This window comes from Heloderma suspectum, chromosome 1 (genome assembly GCF_057233095.1).
Source record: "Heloderma suspectum isolate Gila_16-S chromosome 1, 16-S_ref, whole genome shotgun sequence".
NCBI classification, from domain to species: domain Eukaryota; kingdom Metazoa; phylum Chordata; class Lepidosauria; order Squamata; family Helodermatidae; genus Heloderma; species Heloderma suspectum.
In genome coordinates, this window is record NC_139458.1 from 438,531,942 (window position 1) to 438,556,534 (window position 24,593).

The 24,593-nt window shown below is 50.6% G+C and overlaps 1 protein-coding gene across 1 annotated transcript in view; it reads right to left on the reverse strand.

Annotated features, from left to right (window-relative positions):
- Window positions 1-24,593, reverse strand: part of OTOF (otoferlin) — a 167,086-nt gene that overhangs the window by 95,607 nt on the left and 46,886 nt on the right. The window contains exon 3 of the mRNA XM_084833256.1: window positions 24,404-24,492. Within this exon, the coding sequence (XP_084689382.1) occupies window positions 24,404-24,492 (89 nt within the window). The remainder of the gene's footprint in view (window positions 1-24,403; window positions 24,493-24,593) is intronic.

Below are 24,593 nucleotides of genomic sequence, written 5' to 3' on the forward strand. Positions count from 1 at the left end.
AAGCATATAGTTGACAGCAGCTGGCCAGCTTGTAAATGTATAGAGTGACATGTAGCCCATGAAAAAATGAACAGATCATGTTTGCACATTCCGTTCACCACCTGCACAATGAATAATGCATCCATGGAGGCCTGTATTATCTTGCAAGTACGCTGACCTTTTTCCTCCCCTTTCAAAGAAGACACTGTCCATGTCAGCCTCTATTTTCCTGAACAAGCCATTGATTTTTTTTTCTCTTCCTCACCGTTTCCCCTACAATGACAGTTTAACAGTTGTTTTAGCACCAACCGCATGCCAGGAGCTGGACAGGACACAGGGGTGGCGCAGTCTGTGCCAAGTGGGACAGGATAACGGTGGAGAAGCCGGGCCGGGCAAAGGCAGACACAGGCAGAGTCTGGTCTGCTCATCTCTGTGCTGTTGCTTAGCCTGGCCCCCTATTCCCCACCCCCACCCCCTGGCCCCAGTCAAAATCTGGAATGCAAACTCCTCTGTTTCTGCTGCTCTGTTACTTGTCATGTGCATCGAGAGTCTGAAGTTAACTCTGGCCAGATCTACACTTTGTGTCATATCGTTACGATCTCATCATGGTAATGCTCTATCCCTCTTGTGCATTTATACCTTGTAGGACACAAGGACCATTGTGACAGTATTTTGGATGATGTGGAATAAAAAGCAGGACTTTTTGTTGTTCAGTCGTTCAGTCGTGTCCGACTCTTCGTGACCCCATGGACCACAGCACGCCAGGCCTTCCTGTCCTGCGCTCTCTCCTGGAGTGTGCTCAAGTTCATATTCATTGCATCGGTGATGCTATCTAGCCATCTCATCCTCTGCCGTCCCCTTCTCCTTTTGCCTTCAGTCTTTCCCAGCATCAGGGTCTTTTCCAGGGAGTTTTCTCTTCGCATTAGGTGGCCAAAATATTGGAGCTTCAGCTTCATTATCTGTCCTTCCAATGAGCACTCAGGGTTGATTTCCTTTAGGATGGACTGATTTGACCTCCTTGCAGTCCAGGGGACTCGTAAGAGTCTTCTCCAGCACCACAGTTCGAAAGCATCAGTTCTTCGGCGCTCAGCCTTCCTTATAGTCCAGCTCTCACAGCCATACATTACTACTGGGAAAACCATAGCTTTGATTAGACAGACCTTTGTCGGCAAGGTGATGTCTCTGCTTCTTACTATGCTGTCTAGGTTGGCCATAGCTTTCCTCCCAAGGAGCAAGCGTCTTTTAATTTCATGGCTACAGTCACCGTCTGCGGTGATCTTGGAGCCCAAAAAAGTAAAATCTGTCACTGCTTCCATTTCTTCCCCTTCTATATGCCAGGAAGTGATGGGGCCAGATGCCATGATCTTAGTTTTTTTAATGTTGAGTTTCAAACCAGCTTTTGCACTCTCCTCTTTCACCCTCAACAAGAGGCTCTTGAGATCTTCTTCGCTTTCTGCCATTAGGGTGGTATCGTCTGCATATCGGAGGTTGTTGATAATTCTCCCAGCAATCTTAATTCCAACCTCTGATTCATCCAACCCGGCATTTCTCATGATGTACTCTGCATATAAGTTAAATAAGCAGGGTGACAATATGCAGCCTTGTCGTACTCCTTTCCCAATTTTGAACCAATCAGTTGTTCCATGTCTGGTTCTGACTGTTGCTTCTTGACCCTCATACAGGTTTCTCAGGAGACAGGTAAGGTGGTCTGGTACTCCCATCACTTTAAGAATTTTCCACAGTTTGTTGTGATCCACACAATCAAAGGCTTTAGCGTAGTCAATGAAGCAGAAATAGACGTTTTTCTGGAATTCTCTTGCTTTCTCCATGATGCAGCGAATGTTGGCGATTTGATCTCTAGTTCCTCTGCCTCTTCGAAACCCCACTTGTACTTCCGGTAGTTCTCGGTTCGCATACTGCTGAAGCCTAGCTTGTAGGATTTTGAGCATCACCTTGCTGGCATGTGAAATGAGCGCAATTGTGCGGTAGTTTGAACACTCTTTGGCGTTGCCCTTCTTTGGAATTGGAATGTAAACTGACCTTTTCCAGTCTTGTGGCCACTGTTGAGTGTTCCAGATTTGTTGGCATATTGAATGCAGCACTTTAACAGCATCATCTTTTAGGATTTTAAATAGCTCGGCTGGAATACTGTCATCTCCGCTAGCTTTGTTGTTACTAATGCTTCCTAAGGCCCACTTGACTTCACTCTCTAGGATGTCCGGCTCAAGTTCAGTGACCGCACTATCATGGCTATCAGGGACATTCAGATCTTTCCTGTATAGTTCTTCTGTGTATTCTTGCCACCTCTTCTTAATCTCATCTGCTTCTGTTAGGTCCCTGCCTTCTTTGTCCTTGATCATGCCCGTCTTTGCACAAAACGTTCCCTTGAGATCTCCAATTTTCTTGAAGAGATCTCTAGTCTTTCCCATTCTGTTGTTTTCCTCGATTTCCTTGCATTGTTCATTTAAGAAGGCCTTCTTGTCTCTCCTTGCTATTCTCTGGAACTCTGCATTCAGTTGGATATATCTTCCCCTTTCTCCCTTGCTTTTTGCTTCCCTTCTTTCCTCAGCTACTTGTAAAGCCTCATCAGACAGCCACTTTGCTTTCTTGCATTTCTTTTTCTTTGGGATGGATTGAGTTGCTGCCCCCTGAACAATGTTACGGACCTCTGTCCATAGTTCCTCAGGCACTCCGTCTATCAGGTCTAATCCCTTAAATCTATTCCTCACCTCCACTGTATATTCATCAGGGATATGATTTAGGTCATACCTGAACGGTTTAGTGGTTTTCCCGACGTTCTTCAATTTAAGCCGAAATTTTGCAAGAAGCAGCTCATGATCTGAGCCACAGTCAGCTCCAGGTCTTGTTTTTACTGACTGTATGGCAGGACATAACACTACAAAAGTTGTACATCAAATGTGTACTGAGCCCCAACAGTTATCAGTGCACTTCAATACCGCTATAAAGCAGTGGTGTATTTCTAGCCCGAGACATCAGGGTTAACATCTGGACCTAGATTGTGCTGAGCTTTGCCAACATTTCCTTCATTAATATGTTTTTATTATTACATTTATATCCCACCCTTTTTCCTCTTGCAAGGAGCTCAAGGTGCCTTACCTGGCCCTCTTCTCTTAACCTCACAACAACCCTGCGAGGTAAGTTAGGCTGAAAGTCAGTGACTGTCCTAAAGCCACCCGGTGAGCTTCATAGCAGCAGAGTGGGGAGTAGAACCTGGATCTCCTGAGTCCCAGCCCAACACTCTGACCAGTGCACCACACCTGTCTTCACTGCTTCAAGCAAGGCTCGAGAAGAGGGTGGGACGATGGAGGAGCTTGGCAGGCCCAGGTGGAACAGTTGGCAACCTGCCGCCAGCCCTGTAATGCCAAGCTGAGGCAGAGTGCGAGGGACACACGCAGCACCGTGGCCTCTCGGGCTGACAAAGCCCAAAGAGCAGCCAGGACTCTCTTGCACAGCTGCTCCACGCTGCAAAGCACAACATGCTTGGCATTAGGATGAGAGGAGCTCAAGTCCACACAGTCAGGCAGGGAGCTACGCTTCTCGGGGCAACTTCAGCCCTCAGCCGAGGTGGGAAAAATGGCTCCTTCCTTCCTTCCTTCCTTCCTTCCTTCCTTTCTTTCTTAGCCGAGATCTTCAGATCCGCTACAGACACTGGCCAACAATGCCGGCAAAAGGAATGCAAGGGCATCAGAAGAGCCGTGCTGGATCAGACCAAAGGCCCCTCTAGTCCAACATACTCCTTGCTACAGTGGCCAAACAGATGCCGACGGGAAGCCCACAGGCAGGAGGTGAGTGCAGAAGCACCATCCTGCAGGACTCCCCCGGGCAGCCTCCCCCCCCCCCCGGTGCCCTCTGGATGTGTTGGACTGGACCTCCCATAGTTGCCAGGCAGCACAGGCAAGCCCTGTTGGCTGGGAGTTAGGGGACTGCAGGGCAACGTAGCCAGGGGCACCAGGTGGGGGAGGCTGTCAAGCAAGAACATCAGGAGATCGGACCAAAGGCCCCGAGTTCAGCATCCTGTTTCCCTCCGTGGCCAGCCAGGTGCCGGCTGGAAACCCAAAGGCTGGTCATGGCTGAAGGCCCTTCATGGTTCTCACCGCCCAAAACACCGTGACACCTTCGGCATTTTCCCCTCCAAAGGACACCGGGGTGTGTGGCACGAGCTGCTCTAAATGCCTTTCGGCATGACACCCTCCCTTTTCTTCTGGCTCGCTCTCTTCGCGCTCCCCCAAAGCCAGCCCCTACAACCCCATCCTTTCTCGCCCGCTGGCCCCTGCCCTTCGAATTCTCCATCTCTCCAGACACAGGCTATGGAAGGGAGTTCTCGCTCCGGCTCGCTCCGTCACACGCACCAGCTCCACCGCTACCCTGAACGACCAGGAGAGAAGGCAAGCAGGCAGGATGAAATGTTCTGCTGCTCTGTCCCCACTGCTCAGCCTGAAAAAGTTTTATCCAGCCCCCTGCCTAAACTTGGGCTCCCCTCTCCTCTGCTGACCGAGAGAAGCAGCTGCTCCTTCAGGCTGCAGCAAAGGCAGCTCGGCTTATTGGTTCCCCTGAGGGTGAAAGTGCAGGTTTCCGAGGCCAAGGTGGGTTTCCCAGCCTGGGCTCTGGCTTCCCATTCTGCTGCTGCAGGGATGGCAGGGACTTGCACCGGTGGGAGAGGGGGCTTAGTCCTCCCCTTCCTGCCAAGAGGTGCCCTTGTAAGCCACCGTCCCCAGAGCCGTGTCTGATCATGTTTCTCCACCCAGTCTCCAAGACTGGAAGTAAGTCCAACTGCGGGGAGGGGCACCGCCACAGTGGGTGGGTTGCTCCTGCCAGCTGATTCACCCTGCCATTGCCTTTCCTAACCCTGGCCTGCACTGCAGACCTAATGTGGGAACACATTTTTGCTGAATTCACTTGTGACTCTCCCCTTCGTCATAATGCAGCAGTATGACGGTACCCTTGTGCCACTTTTCTACTTAAAAGACCCATAGTGGTGCACAGCTGCATGAAGATGATAAGAATGCCAGTCTGAAGACAACAAAGAGGGCTCTGTTCTGGCCTTCCCCAACCTGGTGCCTGGTGGTCCAACACATCTGGAGGGCCCCAGCTTGGGGAAGGCGCCATGAGACAGAGATGATGCTAAAACCCCGGTAGGAATTCCAGCAGGAATTTATTCATTTCTTTTTATTTGTATCAGACTTTTCAGGTCACATTTTGGGGCATAGCCTTTCCAAAGTAGTATATATAAAACAATCCTAATAATAATAATAACAACAATCCATTAGCAAATTAAAACAGTATTAAAGCAGCAGCTTAAAACCACTACACAGGCCAGAGTCATTCCATAAAACATCTGCTTAAAATGTCTTGGGTGCATTTTCACTTTCCACCTATCCTTCTTGCTGTGGTCGTTTCTTCCCTCCAGAGCTTTTCCTCACAGAACTGCAGTCCTGCCCTACATTTAACCAGGAACAGAGAAACACACAGGCTTTTCACTGTTGTTTTTAAATATTAATGTGTACCCCACAGTTCTCCTTTTTTCTTTTTTTGCAAGGAAAGCCATGTCTGAGAAACCCAGGGAGTTCATGCCACAGAGGACGATAATCATGGGGGAAGTGGAAGCACATGCTTTTCATTTTAAAAGGGTCAGATATTTATGGGAGGAAGGAGGGCCATTTACTTATGGTGGCGGGGAGGGGAAGACGATGACTGAGCACAAAGGCATGCATTTCTATGGGGAGAATGAGCAGGAAACGCTGGGGCACTGGGGGAGTCCTTTATTATTACTTGGTATCAGTGCTGCCAGAGAGCAGATCCCACACGGGGGGCCTGCTATAGAACTCCCAGGTCTGGTGCACTCTGTCTGTCCCGTTCATGTCAGTGGGGGAGGCCGTGTGTCCTAATTGGCAGAGGACAGTCCTCTCTTTGAAGGACTTTCAGAAGGGTTATCTGGTCCAAGGTCTGGTTCAAAGAGGAAGAACGGAAAAGAAGGCAGAGCAGAGCAGGGGCCTTGCAGCTGCCCGTCCACAGTGAGCAGCACCTGGACAGCCAGCTGAGCAGCAGGCACACGGCACTCACCTGGTCTCCACCTTTCCCACCAAGGTGAGATGTATTCAGTGGAGGCTGGTGGCTCCAAGGCCAGTGGGGCAGTGAATCTGCTCTGGGTTTCAGTCAGAACCCTCAAGGAGCTGTACGAAGGAGGTGCTTCGCACCGTGTGATGCTGGACCCCCAAAATCAAACTGGTGCATAAGCCTCATATTCTCCTGCCCCGACGGGGAGCCCGCAGGGCACGCTGGGACAAGAGCTCATGGCGAGCAACTTCCCCGACCAGGGCTAGAGGCGCTCCGAGGCTCTATGAGCCTCTGCCCTGAGGGCACCCCTCCCGAGCTCTCCAGAGATGGGCCCCTGCAGCCCCTCCTGCCCCAGCGAGCAGGGCTGGCTGGGCAGGGGGCGGGGCTCCAAAGGGAAAGGCACTGGTTGGGAGCAAGGTCTAGCTCTCTGGCCAGCAGCCCAGCCAGCTCCTCCTCCTCTGAGCTCAGGCCGTGGCCGTGTCTGGCCTGCCCCTCCTGGTCCAAGGCCCTGCTGCTGCTCCGTCTCGGCGTCCTCCTGACATGCATCTGCACGACGTAGTGGAGGCCCCAGCATGGACAGCTTTAAAAGGGGATCAGGCAAATTCGTGGAGGAGGAGAAGGCTCTCAATGGCGCTCGTCGGGATGCCTCCACGTATCTGTCTGTCTGTTTCAGACGGCCTCTCAGGGTGCCCTGCCCTCATGGGGTGGCTGACAACGTTACAAGGACATGAACATGCAAATTACAATTAAACACTCACACACAGCAGTAGCAGCAGATAATGATTTTTTTTCTCTTTAGCATGAAATGCAGGCTGGAATAAATGTGTCTTCAGGTTTTGGTTTTGGTTTAAGCCTGCAGTGATGAGGCCATACCTATCTCCTCGGGGAGGGGGTTCCAAAGGTGTGGGGCCACCACTGAGAAAGCCCTCTCCCAGTACACACCAGCCTAATGGCTCTTGCTAACAGGGCAGAGAGCAGGGCCTCTGATGCTGACTGTAATGCCTGGCGGCCTCATGCAGATGTCAGCAGTCCTGCAGATAACGGGGTCCCAAACCATCTAGGGCTTTAAAGGCCAAAACTGGCATCTTGCACTGGGGCCGGAAACTAACTGGCAGACAACGTAGATGATAAGGAATAGGAGTAAGACGATCTGAGCGCTTAGCTCCCAGACACGTTCTACCAGCTGCATTCTGTGCTAGTTGCAGTTTCCAAATTGTCTTCAAGGGCTGCCCCATGTAATACAGTAATCTAACCTGGATGTATTACCAATATATTATCTCCAGTATCAGAGGGAGAATGCCTCTGAATACCAGTTGCTGGGGAACATGAGCGGGGGAGTGCTGTTGCACTGTCCTGCTTGTGGGTTCCCCAGAGTCTTCTGGCTGGCTGCCATGGGAAGAGAATGCTGGTCTAGAGGCCTAGCAGGGCTCTGCTCATGCTCTTCCAGACAAGCCTTCAGGACGTCCAGGGCCGGTGTTCAAGACAGTAGCAATGCTGGTGAAAATACACTGGAAGGGTTTTCTGTTCCTGCTTGGTATCTCTTCAGCGGTTTATCACACACACACACACCCTTCAGTTCAGCACTACAGAAGCCAGCCTGGGGGCACAGCCAGTGGTTCTGTGAACCGCACAGACTTTATGCAACACAGCCACTGCCCCCAAAGGCAAACTGCACCACCATTTATGTGTAGGCTGCACAGCTGATGCCGCAAGCACGTGCCTCACCAACATCCCGACCTCAGCACAGAGTGGGCAAGCTCTCCTCTGCGTGTCCTCCTCGCCCGGAACGCTGGCTTCTTGGGAGAAAAAAGTTGCTGATTTACAGCTTCCTGTGCTGGGAACCCTTGCGCACTAGATGGCCTGCATGAGAGCCCAGAGGGCGGCTAAATGTACTGCTGTAATTAGCCTCGCTTTCCAGCCATCCACTGAGACAGGGACTAAGGTGGCATCTGCAAACAGCCAGCTCTACCTCATTAAATGGTGTGTGTGTGTATAACAAGGAAAACGATCAGAGCTCTGTCTTGGGGAAAAAGCAAATGCTCAAAGGCATTATGCCTTTAAAGAGTGGGGCAGGTCACAGCATCTATCCTGCCTGGAAAAGGAATTAATTAAAATATAGAGAAATTCTGTTTCCAAAGCTGCTGCTTCAACCCTCTTTGCAGCTCCTTCCCGCAATCAGCCATTCAGATATTCCTACTCAATGGCGTTTTGATGTCTCCCATTATAAACCATGTTCATGTCATCTCAGGGCACTGGCCTTCCACAGGAAAAGCCCCTCGTTGGCAGCAGGAAGGCCACTAAGGAACACAATTAGGATACCCCAGACCTTTGAGAGAGGGGACTTAGCCCTAAGGGAATGTCCTGCTTGCATCTCCGATTCTCCGTCCACACTCGGCTGTTCATTCAGCATGAAGCTGCCTTTGAAGAGTAGGGTGGCCTGCTCTTCAAAGTAGTCACCAAAAAAGAGGAAATGTATCACCAAAAATAGCAAGAAAAGAGGACACAGATTTGCATAAAGGGCGCATATGCAAATTTATGTGTATATATGCAAATTTGAAAAGAATGACTACAATTTCTCTAGAAATGAGATACATCTCACCATAATGGGAAGATTGTGACCAGGTGACCACCTGTGTGCCAGGCAGCTTCAAGGCTCCTGAGCTCCCTTCTTTGAGTTCTTTTATCTTTAAAACAGACCTTGGCCTGGACAGCCCTTCAAATAGAGGACAGTCCTCTGTCAAGTAGGCCACATGGCCATCCTATACAACTGGTCTGGAATATGGCCAACAGGATATTGACTATGGAGCACATAGTGCCAACTGCAACAATTTTGTTGGCTGAAAGTTGACTTCTGGGGCCAGTTCAAAGTGTTCGTTTGAACCTTTCAAGCCTAAACACTCTGGGCCCAGGGCACCTTCTCCATATGAAGCTACTTGTACTTTAAGATCTTCCCCAGCATCCCTGCAGGCCCTGTCAAGAATATAGTGGACCGTCACCCGGGACAGAGCCCAAAAGATGGTGGTTTGTGGTACTTTCAGAACTCCTGGTCTGTAGAATTGCTTGCCCAGCGTTCTGGCTGCCTTTCCTCTGCTCACCTGGTCCCGGCCACTGGGCTGGGCATTGACAGGTAATGTACGGCTCTAGATCAAGTGCCATGTGGGGCCACAGGGCTGACCCCGATGAATGCAGAAAGGCAGCACCACTAAAGGGAAAAGTGTGGGGATCACCTTTGTTTGAATGAAGTATTGGGGGAGAACGGGGATGGAGGAGGTTAAGGGGAGGAAGGAACTACTGTGCACCACCAAGCCTCTATCCTTGCCCAGGAGCAAGCGAAGGCTGAATGAAGGCTTGAGCCTCATTATCTGAAGCAGCAAAGAGGCTGGCTTCCTTTTCTTTTGAATCCAGCTGTGTGGCACAAAAAAACAAAACCATTGTCTCATCCTTTGTCTCAGGAACAATTTTCTGCAGCTATCAAAATCTCTGCCGAACATCTCTCCTTTGTCTGAACTGCAGCTATCAAAATCTCTGCCGAACATCTCTCCTTTGTGTGAAGCTCCTTCCTTCGGGTTTTCAGAGACCCGGGGGGGGGGGGGGGCTCCTGGTGAATGCTGCTTTGTTAGAAGAGAATTCATAGGTGAATCAGACAGACGTCGAATCACTGCAGCAATGGAAGAGACCACCTTTGGGGGAGCCAAGCATCCACTGAGATAATGGATTCCTGCAGGGCGTTGCATGTGGGGCTGCCTTTGAAAACAGTCCAGAAACTTCCTCTGGTCCAGAACAGGGATGGGGAAAAAACTTCACAAAAGCTGGGAAACCACCAAACAATTGGTGAATTGGTGATTGCAGGAAGGGGGTGTGGCCAGGGAAGGGGGTGAGGCCATCTGGGGAGCACCGGATTGGGACCCCGGGCCTGAGGTTCCCTGCCCTTGGCCCAGCATATGGCCATTAGATTGCTCACAGGGCAATATGAACATATTATCCTAGTAGTTTGTCACCTTCCCTGGCTCCCAGTGCATTCTGGGCCCAATTCAAAGTGGTGGATTTGACCGTCAAAACCCATCACAGATCGGGACCACGGTACCTGAAGCATCGTGCCTTCTCACGTGTAACTACATGGGCCTTGAGGTCAGCCTCTGAGGCTCTTCTAGGGGTGTCCTTGCCCCCCCCAAGTGGGGTGCTATGGGTGGCTACAAGTGAAAAGGCATTTTCAGTCACAGCACCCCAGTTACGGAATGCCCCCCCGCCCCCGCCCGGTGCCTACTTCAACATCTTTTCAGTGCCAGGCAAAAACATTCAAAAATATTTCCCCCCAGATCTTTTGCATTTTAAATCGTGCGGTAGTTCTTCGCTCTATTGTTTGCTTTTTTCAATCTTTTTTTTCAGATTAAGCCAGCACATCCATACATAAAGGTGGATCCATCTGCTCTTGGGAACAAAACAGATTTGTAGTTTGGATGGAAACGTAACTGTGATCTCTCAGGAAAAAAACTCTGACAGCTTTGAGCCATGTTAGGGCCTGGCAACGCGTTAACGTTCATCATGTCAAAAGTCACCAGCTCTAACTTGTAGGCCAGTCTTGGCTACACATGCAGCAGAGAATCATAGAATCATAGAATAGTACGGTTGGAAGAGGCCTACAAGGCCATCGAGTCCAACCCCCTGCTCAATGCAGGAATCCAAGTCAGAGCATCCCTGACAGGTGGCTGTCCAGCCTTGTCTTGAACGCCTCCAGTGTGGGAGAGCCCACCACCTCTCTGGGTCATGGGTTCCACTGTCGTATTGCTCTAACAGTCGGGACGTTTTTCCTGATGTTCAGCCGGAATCTGGCTTCCTGGAACTTGAGCCCATGATTCCATGTCCTGCACTCTGGTCTCTGGGATGATCAAGAAGAGATCCTGGCCTTCTCTGGGACAACCTTTCAAGGACTTGAAGAGCGCTATCCTATCTCCCCTCAGCCTTCTCTTCTCAAGGCTAAACATGCCCATTTCTTTCAGTCTCTCCTCATAGGGCTTTGTTTCCAGTCCCCTGATCATCTTTGTTGCCCTCCTCTGAACCCTCTCCAGTTTATCTGCAACCTTCGTAAAATGTGGCGTCCAGAACTGGACACAGTACTCCAGATGAGGCCTAACCAGTGCTGAGTAGAGGGGGACTAGTACTTCCTGGGATTTGGAAGCTATGCTTCTATTAATGCAGCCCAAAAGAGCATTGGCCTTTTTTGCAGCCACATCACATTGTTAGTTCATATTCAGCTTGTGATCTACAACAATTCCAAGATCCTTCTTGCTTGTAGTCTTGTTGAGCCAAGCATCCCCCATCTTGTAACTGTGCATTTGGTTTCTTTTTCCTAGGTGCAGAACTTGGCATTTATCCCTATTCAATGCCATTCTGTTGTTTTCCGCCCAGGGCTCCAGTCTATCAAGATCACTTTGAATTTTGTTTCGGTCTTCCAAAGAATTAGCTATCCCGCCCAATTTGGTGTCACCTGCACATTTGATCAGCATGCCCTGCACCTCCTCCTCCAAGTCATTCATAAAAATGTTGAAGAGCACTGGGCCCAGGACTGAGCCCTGCGGTGCCCCGCTCGTTACCTCTCCCCAGTTTGAGAAGGTCCCATTGAGAAGCTCTCTTTGAGTCCGATTCTGTAGCCAACTGTGGATCCAGGGGATCGTTGTTTCATCTAGCCCAGTTTGAGCTAGTTTGCTCATCAGGAGATCATGGGGCACTTTGTTGAAAGCTTTGCTGTCTACAGAAGCAAATGTACACAGAATGTCTACAGAATTCTCACAGTCCACAAGGGAGGTTACTTGATCAAAAAATGAGATCAGATTCGTCTGGCAGGATTTGTTCTTGCAGATCTATGTTGGCTTCGAGTAATCACTGCACTGGTTTCAAGGTGCTTACAGATGGATTGTTTTATAATCTGCTCCAGAATTTTCCTGAGTTGAGGCTATGATTATGGCTGAACTACAATTTCTTACTGGAAAACATTTTCCAGTATGTTTTACTGAGCCAGGGCCTGCAGGAGAAGCCACCACCACCACCACCGGGGAAGAGGCGTGCTTGCTGCTGCTGGGCCTGCTGCCGCCGCCGCCGCTGGGCCTGCTGCTGCCGCCACTGCCACCACAACCAGGCCTTCCCTGTGGACTTCTGCCTGGCATTTTTAAGGGGATTTTAATTGTTTTGTTTGTTTTATTTTGTTGGGGGGGATTCTGCTGTGTTTTTAGGGGTGGGTAGCCTGCCTGATAGGCAGGAGCGAGGGGGCATGTGTCCACCTGATGGAGGCAGTGGGGGGAGTGTTGGGGGCCAGAACATACCGAGGCTGGGCGGCAGGCACTGGCGGAGCGCTAGGGGCAGGCCATGCCAGGTAAGGGGAACAAGGGAGAGATGTGTAGTATCTGTCCCCTGCTCCGGGCCTGTCCAGAGCCAAAGGATGGCTGGGGGAGGCGTGACCCCATCTTCTGGCCTTCGTTTGCTGCTCTGCAATGCCAGGTCTGTTACCCAGAAAACCTCCCTCATCCATGACATGATCCTGGATGAGGGTGCAGACCTGGCATGTATTACGGAGACCTGGCTGCTGCTCCAACCCTTGCAGCCATGTGTCCAGCTGGATTTTCGTATGCACAGCAGCCGAGGGCTGGGGATCGGGGAGGGGGAGTGGCTGTTATCTACCGAGAGTCCTTGGTCTTCACCAGACCCCCTCTCTGGGAGACCAAGGTTGCTGAGTGCATGTACTGGATGTTGGGCCCGAAGGGCAGTCTGGGGATTCTGCTCGTGTACCGTCCACCCCGCTGCATGACTGACTCCCTGGCCGAGGTGCTTGAGGTGGTCTCTGATGTGCGTGTACAGTCCCCTAACGTATTGGTGTTGGGGGACTTCAACGTACATTCGGAGGCCATCCTCACAGGAGCACCTTGGGACTTCATGGAGACCATGGCCTCCTGGGAGCTGCACCATATTCTAACTGGGCCCACCCATGTAGCCGGTCATGCACTAGACCTTGTGTTTGTTTCTGGAGAAGCGGGGAGTGATCTGGAAGTCGGGGGTATATCCACCACCCCCTTGTCATGGTCATGGTCAGATCACTATCTGGTGACGTTGGACTTCTCGGTTCCACAACCCCTCCGCAGGGGTGGAGGACCCATTAAAATGGTCCGCCCCAGGCGTCTTATGGATCCAGATGGATTCCTGAACGTGCTTGGGGATTCTCTGGGGCATGCCAACGGCCACTCGGTCGAGACCCTGGTGGGTGGCTGGAATGCCGCAATCGCTGGGGCATTAGATCGGGTGGCTCCGAAACGCCCTCTCCCCCTGAACAGGGCTCGGACTGCACCATGGTTCAATCCGCGGTTACGAGCTCTGAAACAGGAGGTGAGACGGCTAGAGCGCCGGTGGCGGAAGTCTCGCTCCAAAGACGATCAGACACGGGCTAGAGCTGTATCTTCAGCCTATCGCGTGGCGGTGAAGGCAGCAAAAAAGGAATATTATGCTGCCTCCATCGTGTCTGCAGAGTAGGGATGGCGGAGAATTTCTCCCCGAAACTTCGGGGGGCTGAGCGCCAACGTGTTCGGCCCCCCGAACAAGTTTCGGGGAGAAATCCTCTGCACCCCCCCCCGCCCCCTGCGCCCCCCGCACACACCCCCCGGGACGGGACTTACCTTCGCCGAATGTCCCTCCTGGCGGCGGGTCCGGCCGGCGGTTTGGCGGGTGTTCGTGCGGGGCGGGAGCGGCAGCCGGTCTTTTGACCGGCTGCTGCCGCCGCCATTGCAATAAAAGGAAAAAAAACAAAAACGCCCCCGTGATAGGCTACGTGACGATTAACGTAGCCTATCACGGCTGACTTTGCAGATCTAGCCGTGATAGGCTACGTTAATCGTCACGTAGCCTATCACGGGGGCGTTTTTTTTTTTTTTTTAAACTTTCTAGTTCGCGGCCGGGCAAGGTGGGAAGCCTCCTCCCCGGCCTGAATTTCGGCCGGGGCGAGGCGGGAAGCCTCCCCCCCCGGCCTGAACTTCGTGGGGGGAGCAGCGAAGCGCCTCCCCCCCACTGCAAACAAGCTTCGACGAAAGCTAAGTGACTTTCGTCCACCCCTACTGCAGAGTGCTGCCCCAGGAGGCTGTTCCAAGTTGTCCGGAGCCTGGTCGTTCCTGTGGCTCCGGAACCACTGGAGCATTCTAAGGCCTCCTGTGAGGCCTTGGCAAGGCACTTTGCAGATAAAATTGATCAGATTAGGTGTGTTACTCTGCACGCTGTGGATACAGTTAGTGAGCAAGAGGCGGCCTGTGGCAAACCGGTTTTGTGGAATCGGTTCCAGTTTCTTCCTCCTGATGAAGTGGACAAGGTGCTTTCATCGGTACGGCCGACCACCTGCTTACTTGATCCTAGCCCATCTTGGCTGATTATGGGCTGCAGAGAGAGACTGGGTGAAGGGATCAGGGCGGTGGTGAACGCCTCCCTTGAGGAGGGAGTGATGCCATCAGCCCTCAAGGAGGCAGTGATAAGACCGCTCTTAAAGTAGCCCTCCTTGGATCCTCAAGTTCAGAACAACTTTCGCCCAGTCTCAAATCTGCCATTTTTGGGCAAGGTGATTGAGCGGGTGGTGGCGATGCAGTTGAAGGCACACTTGGAAGAAACTGATTATCTAGACCCATTTCAGTCGGGCTTCAGGCCTGGGCATGGGACAGAAACGGCCTTGGTTGCCTTGGTGGATGATATGAGGAGGGCTCTGGATAGGGGTGAATGCTCCTTCCTTGTTCTCCTCGACCTCTCAGCAGCTTTTGATACCTTTGACCACGGTATCCTCCTGGACCGCCTGGAGGGGTTGGGCATTGGAGACACCGTATTGCGGTGGTTCTGGTCCTTCCTCTCCGGCAGGTACCAGAAGGTAGCACTGGGAGAGGAGGTTTCGGACCCGTGGCCACTCACTTGTGGGGTGCCACAGGGTTCCATCCTCTCCCTGATGCTATTTAACATCTATGTGAAGCCGCTGGGGGCTATCATCAGGAGGTTTGGGGTGCAGTGTCATCAATATGCGGATGACACGCAGCTCTACCTCTCATTCAAATCTTCACCAAGGTTGGCCGTAGAATCCCTGTCCAAATGTCTGGAGACGGTGAGTGGCTGGATGGGGAGGAATAAGCTGAACCCTGACAAGACCGAGGTACTTTTGGTGGGAGACAAGAGGAGGCTGGGGGATGTTGACCTGGTGTTGAATGGGGTACGGCTACCCTTGAAAGACCAGGTCCACAGCCTGGGGGTCATTTTGGACTCCCAGCTGTCCATGGAGGCTCAGGTGTCAGCTGTGAGCCGGACAGCGCTGTATCAACTCCATCTGATACGGCGGCTCCACCCCTTCCTTCCCGACCATCTGCTCCCATCGGTAGCACATGCCCTGGTCTCCTCTCGTTTGGACTACTGTAATGCGCTCTACGTGGGGTTACCCTTGAAGACGGTTCGGAAGCTGCAGCTGGTACAGAACGCGGCGGCTTGCGTGATTAAAGGCAGCCGCCGGCGAGATCACATCACTCCAGTGCTGAAGGAGTTGCACTGGTTACCAGTTGTTTCCCGGGCCAAATTCAAGGTGTTGGTTTTGACCTTTAAAACCCTATATGGTTCTGGCCCAGCCTATCTTAAGGAGCGCCTCCAGCAACACCAGACAGGCCGCTTAACAAGATCAGCCTCGGATGGCCTTCTGTCTGTCCCATCAGCCAGGACAGCTAGACTGGTGGGGACAAGGGAGAGGGCCTTTTCTGTGGTGGCCCCCACTCTGTGGAACTCCCTCCCTAGGGAACTCCGTCATGCCCCCTCTTTAATGAGCTTCCGTCGTGCATTAAAAACGTGGTTGTTCAGGCAGGCATTTGGGGTGGGTTAGGGTATTTTAAAAAAAATTATGGTAGAATTTTATTGTTTTAAATTGTTTTATGGTATGTTGTACATCGCCCAGAGTGGCTGGGTGACCAGCCAGATGGGCGATTAATAAATTTAATAAATAAAATAAATAAATTTGGCTCAAAAAGGGGCCATTTGCCCAGTTTGGGGGGGGGTACTGTAATTCACCACAAGGCTGCTTCTTGCCAGCCAGCTGCAAAACTGAGACTAGTTTCCCCTCTGCTACCTACACATTCAAAACTGGCAGTGTTGAGCAGCTAGTAGTCACCAGCCATCAATGCTCACTAAGCAAGCATCTTCAGCTAGCAAACTACACCAAAACCCGGAGATGAGATCGTTTGAAATATTTCCCTTACAGGTTCTGCATCTCCCCCCAATGACTGTGTCAATCTGATCCTCCTCCTTGGGCTGACCCATTCCACCATCTCCCTCAACAGCAGTCAGAGTATTTACTAAACACTGTGACTTTGCAGCAATGTATCCTGCACCCTCCCACCACCACCCTTCCTTGAGGCGAGGAAACATGCTTGCTCACTCCACTGTCTCTCTCATCAACAGATCAAGAAACAGATCTTGGACTCGCTGCCTGGCTAGCGGGAGGCAGATCATACTGCAAGCTCGTTAGCCACAAACTGATCAGTTAGCAGGGGTGGTGGTGGTGGTGGTGGTGGTGCTAGGGAGGCTCTGGCACAAAGCCATAGAACAGAACTTCGGAGCAGCGTCAGTCATTCAGGGCAAGCTGAGCACTGCGTGTCCCTCCTTCATCTGCAGCTCCTTCTGGTGAAGAGAGAACCCTTATGAAGCATCTGCTCGTTATTCAGCAGACTCTCTCTCTCTCTCTCTCTCTCTCTCTCTCTCACACACACACACACACACACACACACTTTTTACCATCTCTAACCCTGCAGATCAAAGCCACGCTATTTCAGAATGCAGGGCCACATTACTGACGTAACAAGGTTGGCATGTTGTGGCACATTACGATCAGCACAATAGATTTACACCAGAGCTGGACACACACACACACAGACACACACACACACACACACACACACATTTTTGTAAGTTTATACAATGCTTGGAGATATAGATATAGATAGAGAGAGAGAGAGAGAGCCCAAATGCCATAATATTTTCCAGATTCTTTGCTGCAACAGATGAAGAAGGCAGTTCTTCTAGGATTTCTACATTTTTAAATACCGAAGTGCATAATACAGTGGAGTTCTTAGAACCAGCGAGACAGATCCTCTGTTTAACAAATAGGTGGAAATTAGCCAGAAAGCAGGAACAGTAAGTGGGAGAAAGTGTGTGGCGAGATTTGCCTGCACTTAAAACTGTGCTGTGACGTTCTGGGCCCCGCTGCATCCCTCTGGCTCGCCCTGCTTTCTGACTTGCCTTGGGCCCTGAGTCCCTGCATTGCAAAAATGGAATATTGTGGCTAGAGGAATACTGACGGCATCTGGTTTCTCTGGAAGGATTCTCCTGCTGGTGCTGAGTGCTGGACAGCTGGGCTCTCAGCGGGAGTCACCTGGGCATTTGTTCCTGGACTGGCACACACAGCAGAAGGGAACTTTAAAATGGCTTTGAAGCCCAATCCCTGCATCTCAACCTGGTGGTGACCTACAAGCCAAGATATCTGCCTCTCTCCCTCCCTCCCTCCCTCTCTCTCTCCCCGCTGTCACTTCCCAAGTGCCAGTCTGGTGCCTTTCATTGCTAGTCTCTTGTTAACATTTTGAACACACAATATGTGGGGAAATGCTTGAAAATATGGAAACAGTGCCTGGTGAATTTTTGGAAGCCAGAACGAGACTGGAGCAGGACTCTGAGAATGGGGGTGTTCTGCGCCTCCACAAATGCCTGTGATCCCCTGGTTTCTTCCCCTATCTACGGCCCCTTCCTTCCTTCCTCCACCAAAATTCCAGATTATTAAAACAACACTGTAATATAAAATCCATGCCTGCAAATTCTCTCAATTAGCAGAGCATGTTCTGAATGCAAATGAAAGGGTCTCCTTTGCATGGCATTTGGCAACACTGCTAAGTTAAACTAGCTTCACAAGAGCAAATCTGCTACACCTAAGCAAGGCTCCTGGCAAGAGTTCAGCTGTTCTTCAGAGGAACAAAGCAAGTTTTGCAAAGTAAGCTTAACCTGCTAAATATTCTTCCAAAAGCCAGGCTCTGCTCTTAACCAACATAAGCTTTGCAAGAGCTGGAGCTATGCTGAATTTGAGAGGTCAGCTGAGAAAGCCCAGTGGCAAAGAAGAGAAGATCACAAGATGGAAATAGTCAGCTTTCAGTTCTGACAGTCGTTTTTCTCCAGAAATTTACTCTTTGGGCCTGGGGAAGTGGAATCAGCAACAGGATCCCTCCAGTGGGATTTAGACATCCTTAGGTGCAACTGGAAGAAGAGCTCCTGGGAAGAGTATGTAAGAGTTTGTAACTTAGAGAAGTTCAGAGGCAAGGGGGCACTGTTTTGCAATACAATCAGCAGTGTTGTTAAAATAAAAAGGAAGTGAGTGCTTTCGAGTATGTTCAGAGTGCCTTTTTAACCTCTACAAACTAAGAACTTGGAGTTCATGTTGAATTAATGTTCTTTCATGCCACTATTACGACTGTGATGCTTTTGTGCAGTTTTTTCCCGTCTCTTACAGGTCGATATCCCTCTCCTAAGGCTGAGTTACTGGTGGCAAAAGCTTTAAGCTACAGTATGCTGGTATTTTTGGAATTTTGGCCCTGCCCCTTTTGCTTTCAGCCCCACCCATCAATGGAATCCCCTGCTCAGCTTCTCTGAAATGGAATTCTGCCCTGGGCTGAAAGAGTTCAGCACTCCTGCTTTTAGGGGACAACCCTATGCAGGTTTAGACAGAAAAAGTCCTACAACTCCCAGCATTCCCCAGCCAGCTTTTGTAGGACTTTTTTCTGTCTAAACCTGCATAGGGTTGCGCCCTTAATGAATGCAAAGCATGTTGAATTCCACTCAGCTATGGACCCTCCTTATATGTCTGGGATCAGAGGAAAGAGCATCCAGATCAGAATTTATGGCTCTCTGGTGGCTTTAAACCCTCTGTGCATGTCATATGTGAAATGAACATTGGGAGCAAGGGGTCCTTTTTACTTTGTGTCTGTGCCTTCTATGAGCACAATTAATGCAGCAGTTAACATCATCAGTATCTCTGCTTGCACCCCCCTCAAACCCATTAAAGATTTTAATAACTCTGTGTGCCTTTATTTTAGGCTGTGGCTTTGAATGTAATTACACTGCTGTTAAAAACCCTCCGGGGATCACCTTAGCTGTATATAGCATCACCACACTAAATATTTCTCCAGGTGTTGTTTCAATTAAATTCCAAATTAAAGAGGAAAGAAAGCAGACTTAGTCTAAGAGATTTGAAAGCGGGCTCGCAGATCATTCCCAGGATACCTTTTATTGGCACAAGTGAGGGGCAACACGCAGGACTGACCACAAACTGAGTTGCCAAGAGGGCTGCTGCAAAATCAAAGAATGGGAATTCAGGTTGAAATTTGTGGTTCTATCAAAGAGGAATTACAGGCAAACTTATTGAAACTACATCACTTTGATCAAATCTCCTGCGTGTTCCTCTAGGAAGCCTGATACTGATTTCTTTATGTCTGCCACAGGAAGCAAGGTCTGTCGTTTCATGGTGGAGTCCCTGCTGTGCATGCAGAAGATCCCAGGTTCAATCCCCACCATCTCCAGGTAGGGCTGGGAAAAATCCTGCATGAAACCCTGGACATCTACTACCCTTCAGTGCCGACAAAACTAGGCTAGGTGGACCAGTCAGTTGTCCGACTCCCTCAGTAAATGACCACTTCCTATGTACGTCAACTTTTGTATAAAGCTGCCTCCCACAATCTTGTCCAGTCCTTCCATTCTTGTAGCAAATCCTGTTTAACATGGTAGAACTACATTCCATTGGCTTTTGCAAAAGTCGCTTTTTAAGAAGCTGCTTTTGGGTTGTTGTTTTTTAAAGGCAAAAGTAGTTTAGCATCTGTTCTCAATAAACGTTTAACAGGCTCATTTCAAAATTATGCTGGCTGGGGAATGCTGGGAGTTGTAGGACTTTTTTCTGTTTAAACATGCGTGGGATTGCACCCTTAATTTTAAAATTAAGAAAACGACTCTATGGAAAACTATCATGGGAGATGTGTGTGTGTGTGTGTGATATAAATCCTTCACAATACTGGGACTTAGACTCCAGTATTACTGCAGGTGAATCTGGTGAGGTATCCAGAGCACAGCCTTGTCCAGTTTTCTTGGATGAGTTTCAGTTGGTACAGCTTGAGGACGTGGACAAGGTGCTTGGACAGGTTCGTGCAACCACTTCCATACTGGATCCTTGCCCTTCTTGGCTAATAAAAACTAGCAGGGAGAGAACAGCCTCCCGGGCTGCCTGAAAGAGGTGGTGGTGAGACCACTCCTGAAGAAACCCTCCCTAGACCTGGAAAACCTTAATAATTATAGTCCGTTGCAAATGTTCCATTCCTGAGCAAGGTCCTTGAGCAAGTGGTTGCCAAACAGCTCCAGGGACGCTTGGATGAGACCAATTATCTGGATCCATTTCAATTGGGGTTTAGGCTGGGTTTTGGCACAGAAACAGCCTTGGTCACCCTGTATGATGACCTATGTCGGGAGAGAGACAGGGGGAGTGTGACCCTGTTGATTCTCCTTGATCTCTCAGCAGCTTTTCGATACCATCAACCATGGTATCCTTTTGGGACAATTGTCTGAGCTGGGAGTGAGAGCACTGCATTGCAGTGGTTTCGCTCCTACTTGGAGGGTTGGCTCCAGAAAGTGGTGCTTGGAGAGCACTGCTCGGTCCCATGGATCCTCCAATATGGGGTTCCACAGGGGCCAGTTTTGTCCCCCATGCTGTTCAACATCTACAGGAAACCGCAGAGTGCAGTCATCCAGAGTTTTGGAGTGAGTTGTCATCAGTATGCTGACAACATACAGCTCTATTTCACCTTTTCATCTTCTTCAGCTGAGGCTGTGGATGTGCTGAATCAGTGCCTGGCTGCGGCAATGGAATGGATGAGGGCTAATAGAGTGAAGCTCAGTCCAGACAAGACTGCTTTCCTGCAGATTCCAGACCTGCCCCAGGAAGGAATGGAGGCTCCCAAGTGCAGAGCATGTGTGCCTCTCCCTCTCAGTCCCAGGAGCAAGCAAGGCCTGGGCCAAACATGGCCCCGCTGCAGGTTGTGCGAGCCCCCCGCCCTGTATCCCAGTGGCCCTTCACACTTCAAGGGGATGATGTTTTGCACCAGCCCCTCACTGCTTCATCAGCCTTTCCTCCTGGGACAAAGAAGGCACGACAGTTGGGGATCACAAGCTGAATATGAGCCAACAATGTGATGTGGCTGCAAAAAAGGCCAATGCTATTTTGGGCTGCATTAATAGAAGCATAGCTTCCAAATCCCCGGAAGTACTAGTTCCCCTCTACTCAGCACTGGTTAGGCCTCATCTGGAGTACTGTGTCCAGTTCTGGGCACCACACTTGAAGAAGGATGCAGACAAGCTGGAGAGGGTTCAGAGGAGGGCAACGAAGATGATCAGGGGACTGGAAACAAAGCCCTATGAAGAGAGACTGAAAGAACTGGGCATGTTTAGCCTGGAGAAGAGAAGACTGAGGGGAGATAGGATAGCACTCTTCAAGTACTTGAAAGGTTGTCCCAGAGAGGAAGGCCGGGATCTCTTCTCCATCATCCCAGAGTGCAGGACACGGAATAATGGGCTCAAGTTACAGGAAGCCAGATTCTGGCTGAACATCAGGAAAAACGTCCTGACTGTTAGAGCAATACGACAACGGAACCAATGACGTAGGGAGGTGGGGGGCTCTCCCACACTGGCAGCGTTCAAGACGAGGCTGGACAGCCATCTGTCAGGGATGCTCTGACGTGGATTCCTGCATTGAGCAGGGGGTGGGACTCGATGGCCGCATAGGCCCCTTCCAACCCTACTATTCTATGATTCTATGTGTTGATCCTCTTTCAGCCCAAGGCCCAAATTCACGTTGGGAGAAGCTCTTGGGGGCCACAATCTACTGGTGGATGGGGCGAAAGGGGCGGGGCCAACGTACAAAAAAAACCCAGCGTAATTTTAGTTTAAAGAGAACATTAGTTATTGGGTGGATTAGAAATGTACAAAATAAAATACAATACAATAAAGCAAAGTAACACAAAGCTTTTACTGTCAGTAAACTCCCTGGAAAAGACCCTGATGCTGGGAAAGACTGAAGGCAAAAGGAGAAGGGGACGGCAGAGGATGAGATGGCTAGATAGCATCACGGATGCAATGAATATGAACTTGAGCACGCTCCGGGAGAGAGCGCAGGACAGGAAGGCCTGGCGTGCTATGGTCCATGGGGTCACGAAGAGTCGGACACGACTGAACGACTGAACAACAACAACAACAACCAAGCCCCAGAGGCATTTCAACTTTTTGGATTAAGGGGAAAAACGGTGCAAAAGCCAGGAAACCACAAAATGGCCCATGGTGGGGGCCAGGGAAAGGAAGGACCCCCCTGATGAACCCTGTGGGGCTGGACTGAGACCCCAAGCAGGCCAGATGTGGCCCATGGGCTGGAGGTTCAACACCTCTGCATGAGAGCTTCACCGCCCAGGACCTTCATTCCATTCTCCACCAAAACTCCACAGAATGGGACTAGGTGGTTCCTCCCATCCTGACATGACACTGGGTTGTTGCAGCCCCTTCCTTACAATTATACTCCCACCTCAAAAAACATGAAATATTTTAAAGTCATGACAGGTATCCTGAACAGCCACATTCCATCTGAATTCCTGCAGAGTCCTTTTTAAAAAAAGTGATCTGCGATCTGATCAGGCCAATTTTGTTGCTTTGTGCAAATTATGTAAATTTAGCATCTCTGTCATGCTCCTCAAGAGAAACCATCTGCCTCAGAATGTCTGGATGTGGTTTGGTTTGGGTTTTTCTTTAATGAAACGAGATCTGTGGGAGTTAGGAAGATTATGAGGCCAGAAGGGGGCTGAATATGCCTGATCTTGTCTGATCTCGGAAGCTAAGCAGGGTCAGCCCTGGTTAGTACTTGGATGGGAGACTGCCTGGGAATCAGGCTTCCTGCACAGAGCAGGGGGTTGGACTCGATGGTCTTGTAGGCCCCTCCCAACCCCATGATTCTATGATCCTATGAAGGAGCAACCAGGGCCCTGGAAGCTGGAATTGGGTATTTGTTCAAGAATTGCTCCACGGTGGCCCCCCGTGCTCAAGAGAGCTGAAGCCTTGAGAATGAACTCCAGTGGTGGCTCAGGGATTATGCGAGGCCTGCTGGGTCTCAGCATTGCTCTATGTGAGCTAAATGGGCCCCCCAGTACACGTGCAAGACTCCCCCACGGTTACACATTATATGGCAGGGTGGGGTGCTGATATTGCCTGTCCCGGCTGCAGAGCCTCGACTCATGTTTTGCTGACAGAAGAGTGTTTTTAAAAGCGAGTTCAAGCTGAGATGGCCGGGCCTCTGGGCAACCATGAGAAATTCATGCGACCCATTTGTGGCACTAGAGCAAATTCACAGAGGGTCGCTCTCACAGCAACAACTAGAAGCTGTGACAAGCAGAAGCGGAACTTCTGTGAACCGAGGCAGTCGGCCTGAGTACCAGATACAAAGACAAACAAGAGGAAATATTAGCCCTCTTTTTCATGCCCTCTTGTGGACTTCTCGGAGGCATCTGGCTGGTCACTCTTGGGAACTGGAAACTGAGCTGGGTGCTCTGATCCGGCAGTAAATGTAAGGAGGTTCACGGAATTAAAGTTTCTTGTTCCCTCCTTCTCCCCGTGCTCCCCCAAGAGGCCAGGGCAGGGGGTCCTCCTGAAGGGGAGGGGAGAATCACCTAGAATTGGGTGGACCTTCTCCTGCAGTTGTCTCCTACCCAGAATCCTGGACTATATAGACCTTTGGTCTGGTCCAGCAGGTCTTCCAAGGGAGGCTGCTGGTCTAAGATGAGATGCTGTCAGATGACAAGACCACCTGCCACTTTGCCGGACTTCTTCCTACTTCTCCCAAAGAAAGGTGGTCTGCAAACAATGCACCCAACACACACGCGGTGCCAAAGACATTAGAACTAGGGCTGTGCACTGCTTCAGCCCGAAACCCAAGCTCTGGGTCAAAGTGGGGTGCTTCAGGCCGCTTCAGGCTGCCTCTGAGGCGAGGTGGAGGGGGCACGGAGCAGCATGAAGTGAGTTGGGTCACTCCAAAGTGCTTCGGTGCACTTTGGCATGATCCAGAAGCCCAGCTGCTGTGTTGCCTCCGCCACCGCTGCTCAGCACCTTGCCTGGGGCCTCTGGACGTGTACTGGCAGCCCTAACTAGAACAGATGTTGAGAAGAGGCCATACTGCACAGGGCACTTTCCTAAGGTCACCAAAAAGCAGGAATAAAACAATGCCTTTGTGTAGAGCATCCCTCACCTGTTGGAGAAGACCTTGCTGTAGTTGAACACCTGGATCTCCAGCATCTCGTTGACATCGATGCTGCTTGCAATGGGCCACCGGAATGTCTGTGGAAAGATATCCAGAGGAGAGGTGAAGAGGGCCTGCCAAGACGATGCCGTGCACTACGCGCATGCACGCACGCACGCGCGCGCGCGCACACACACAC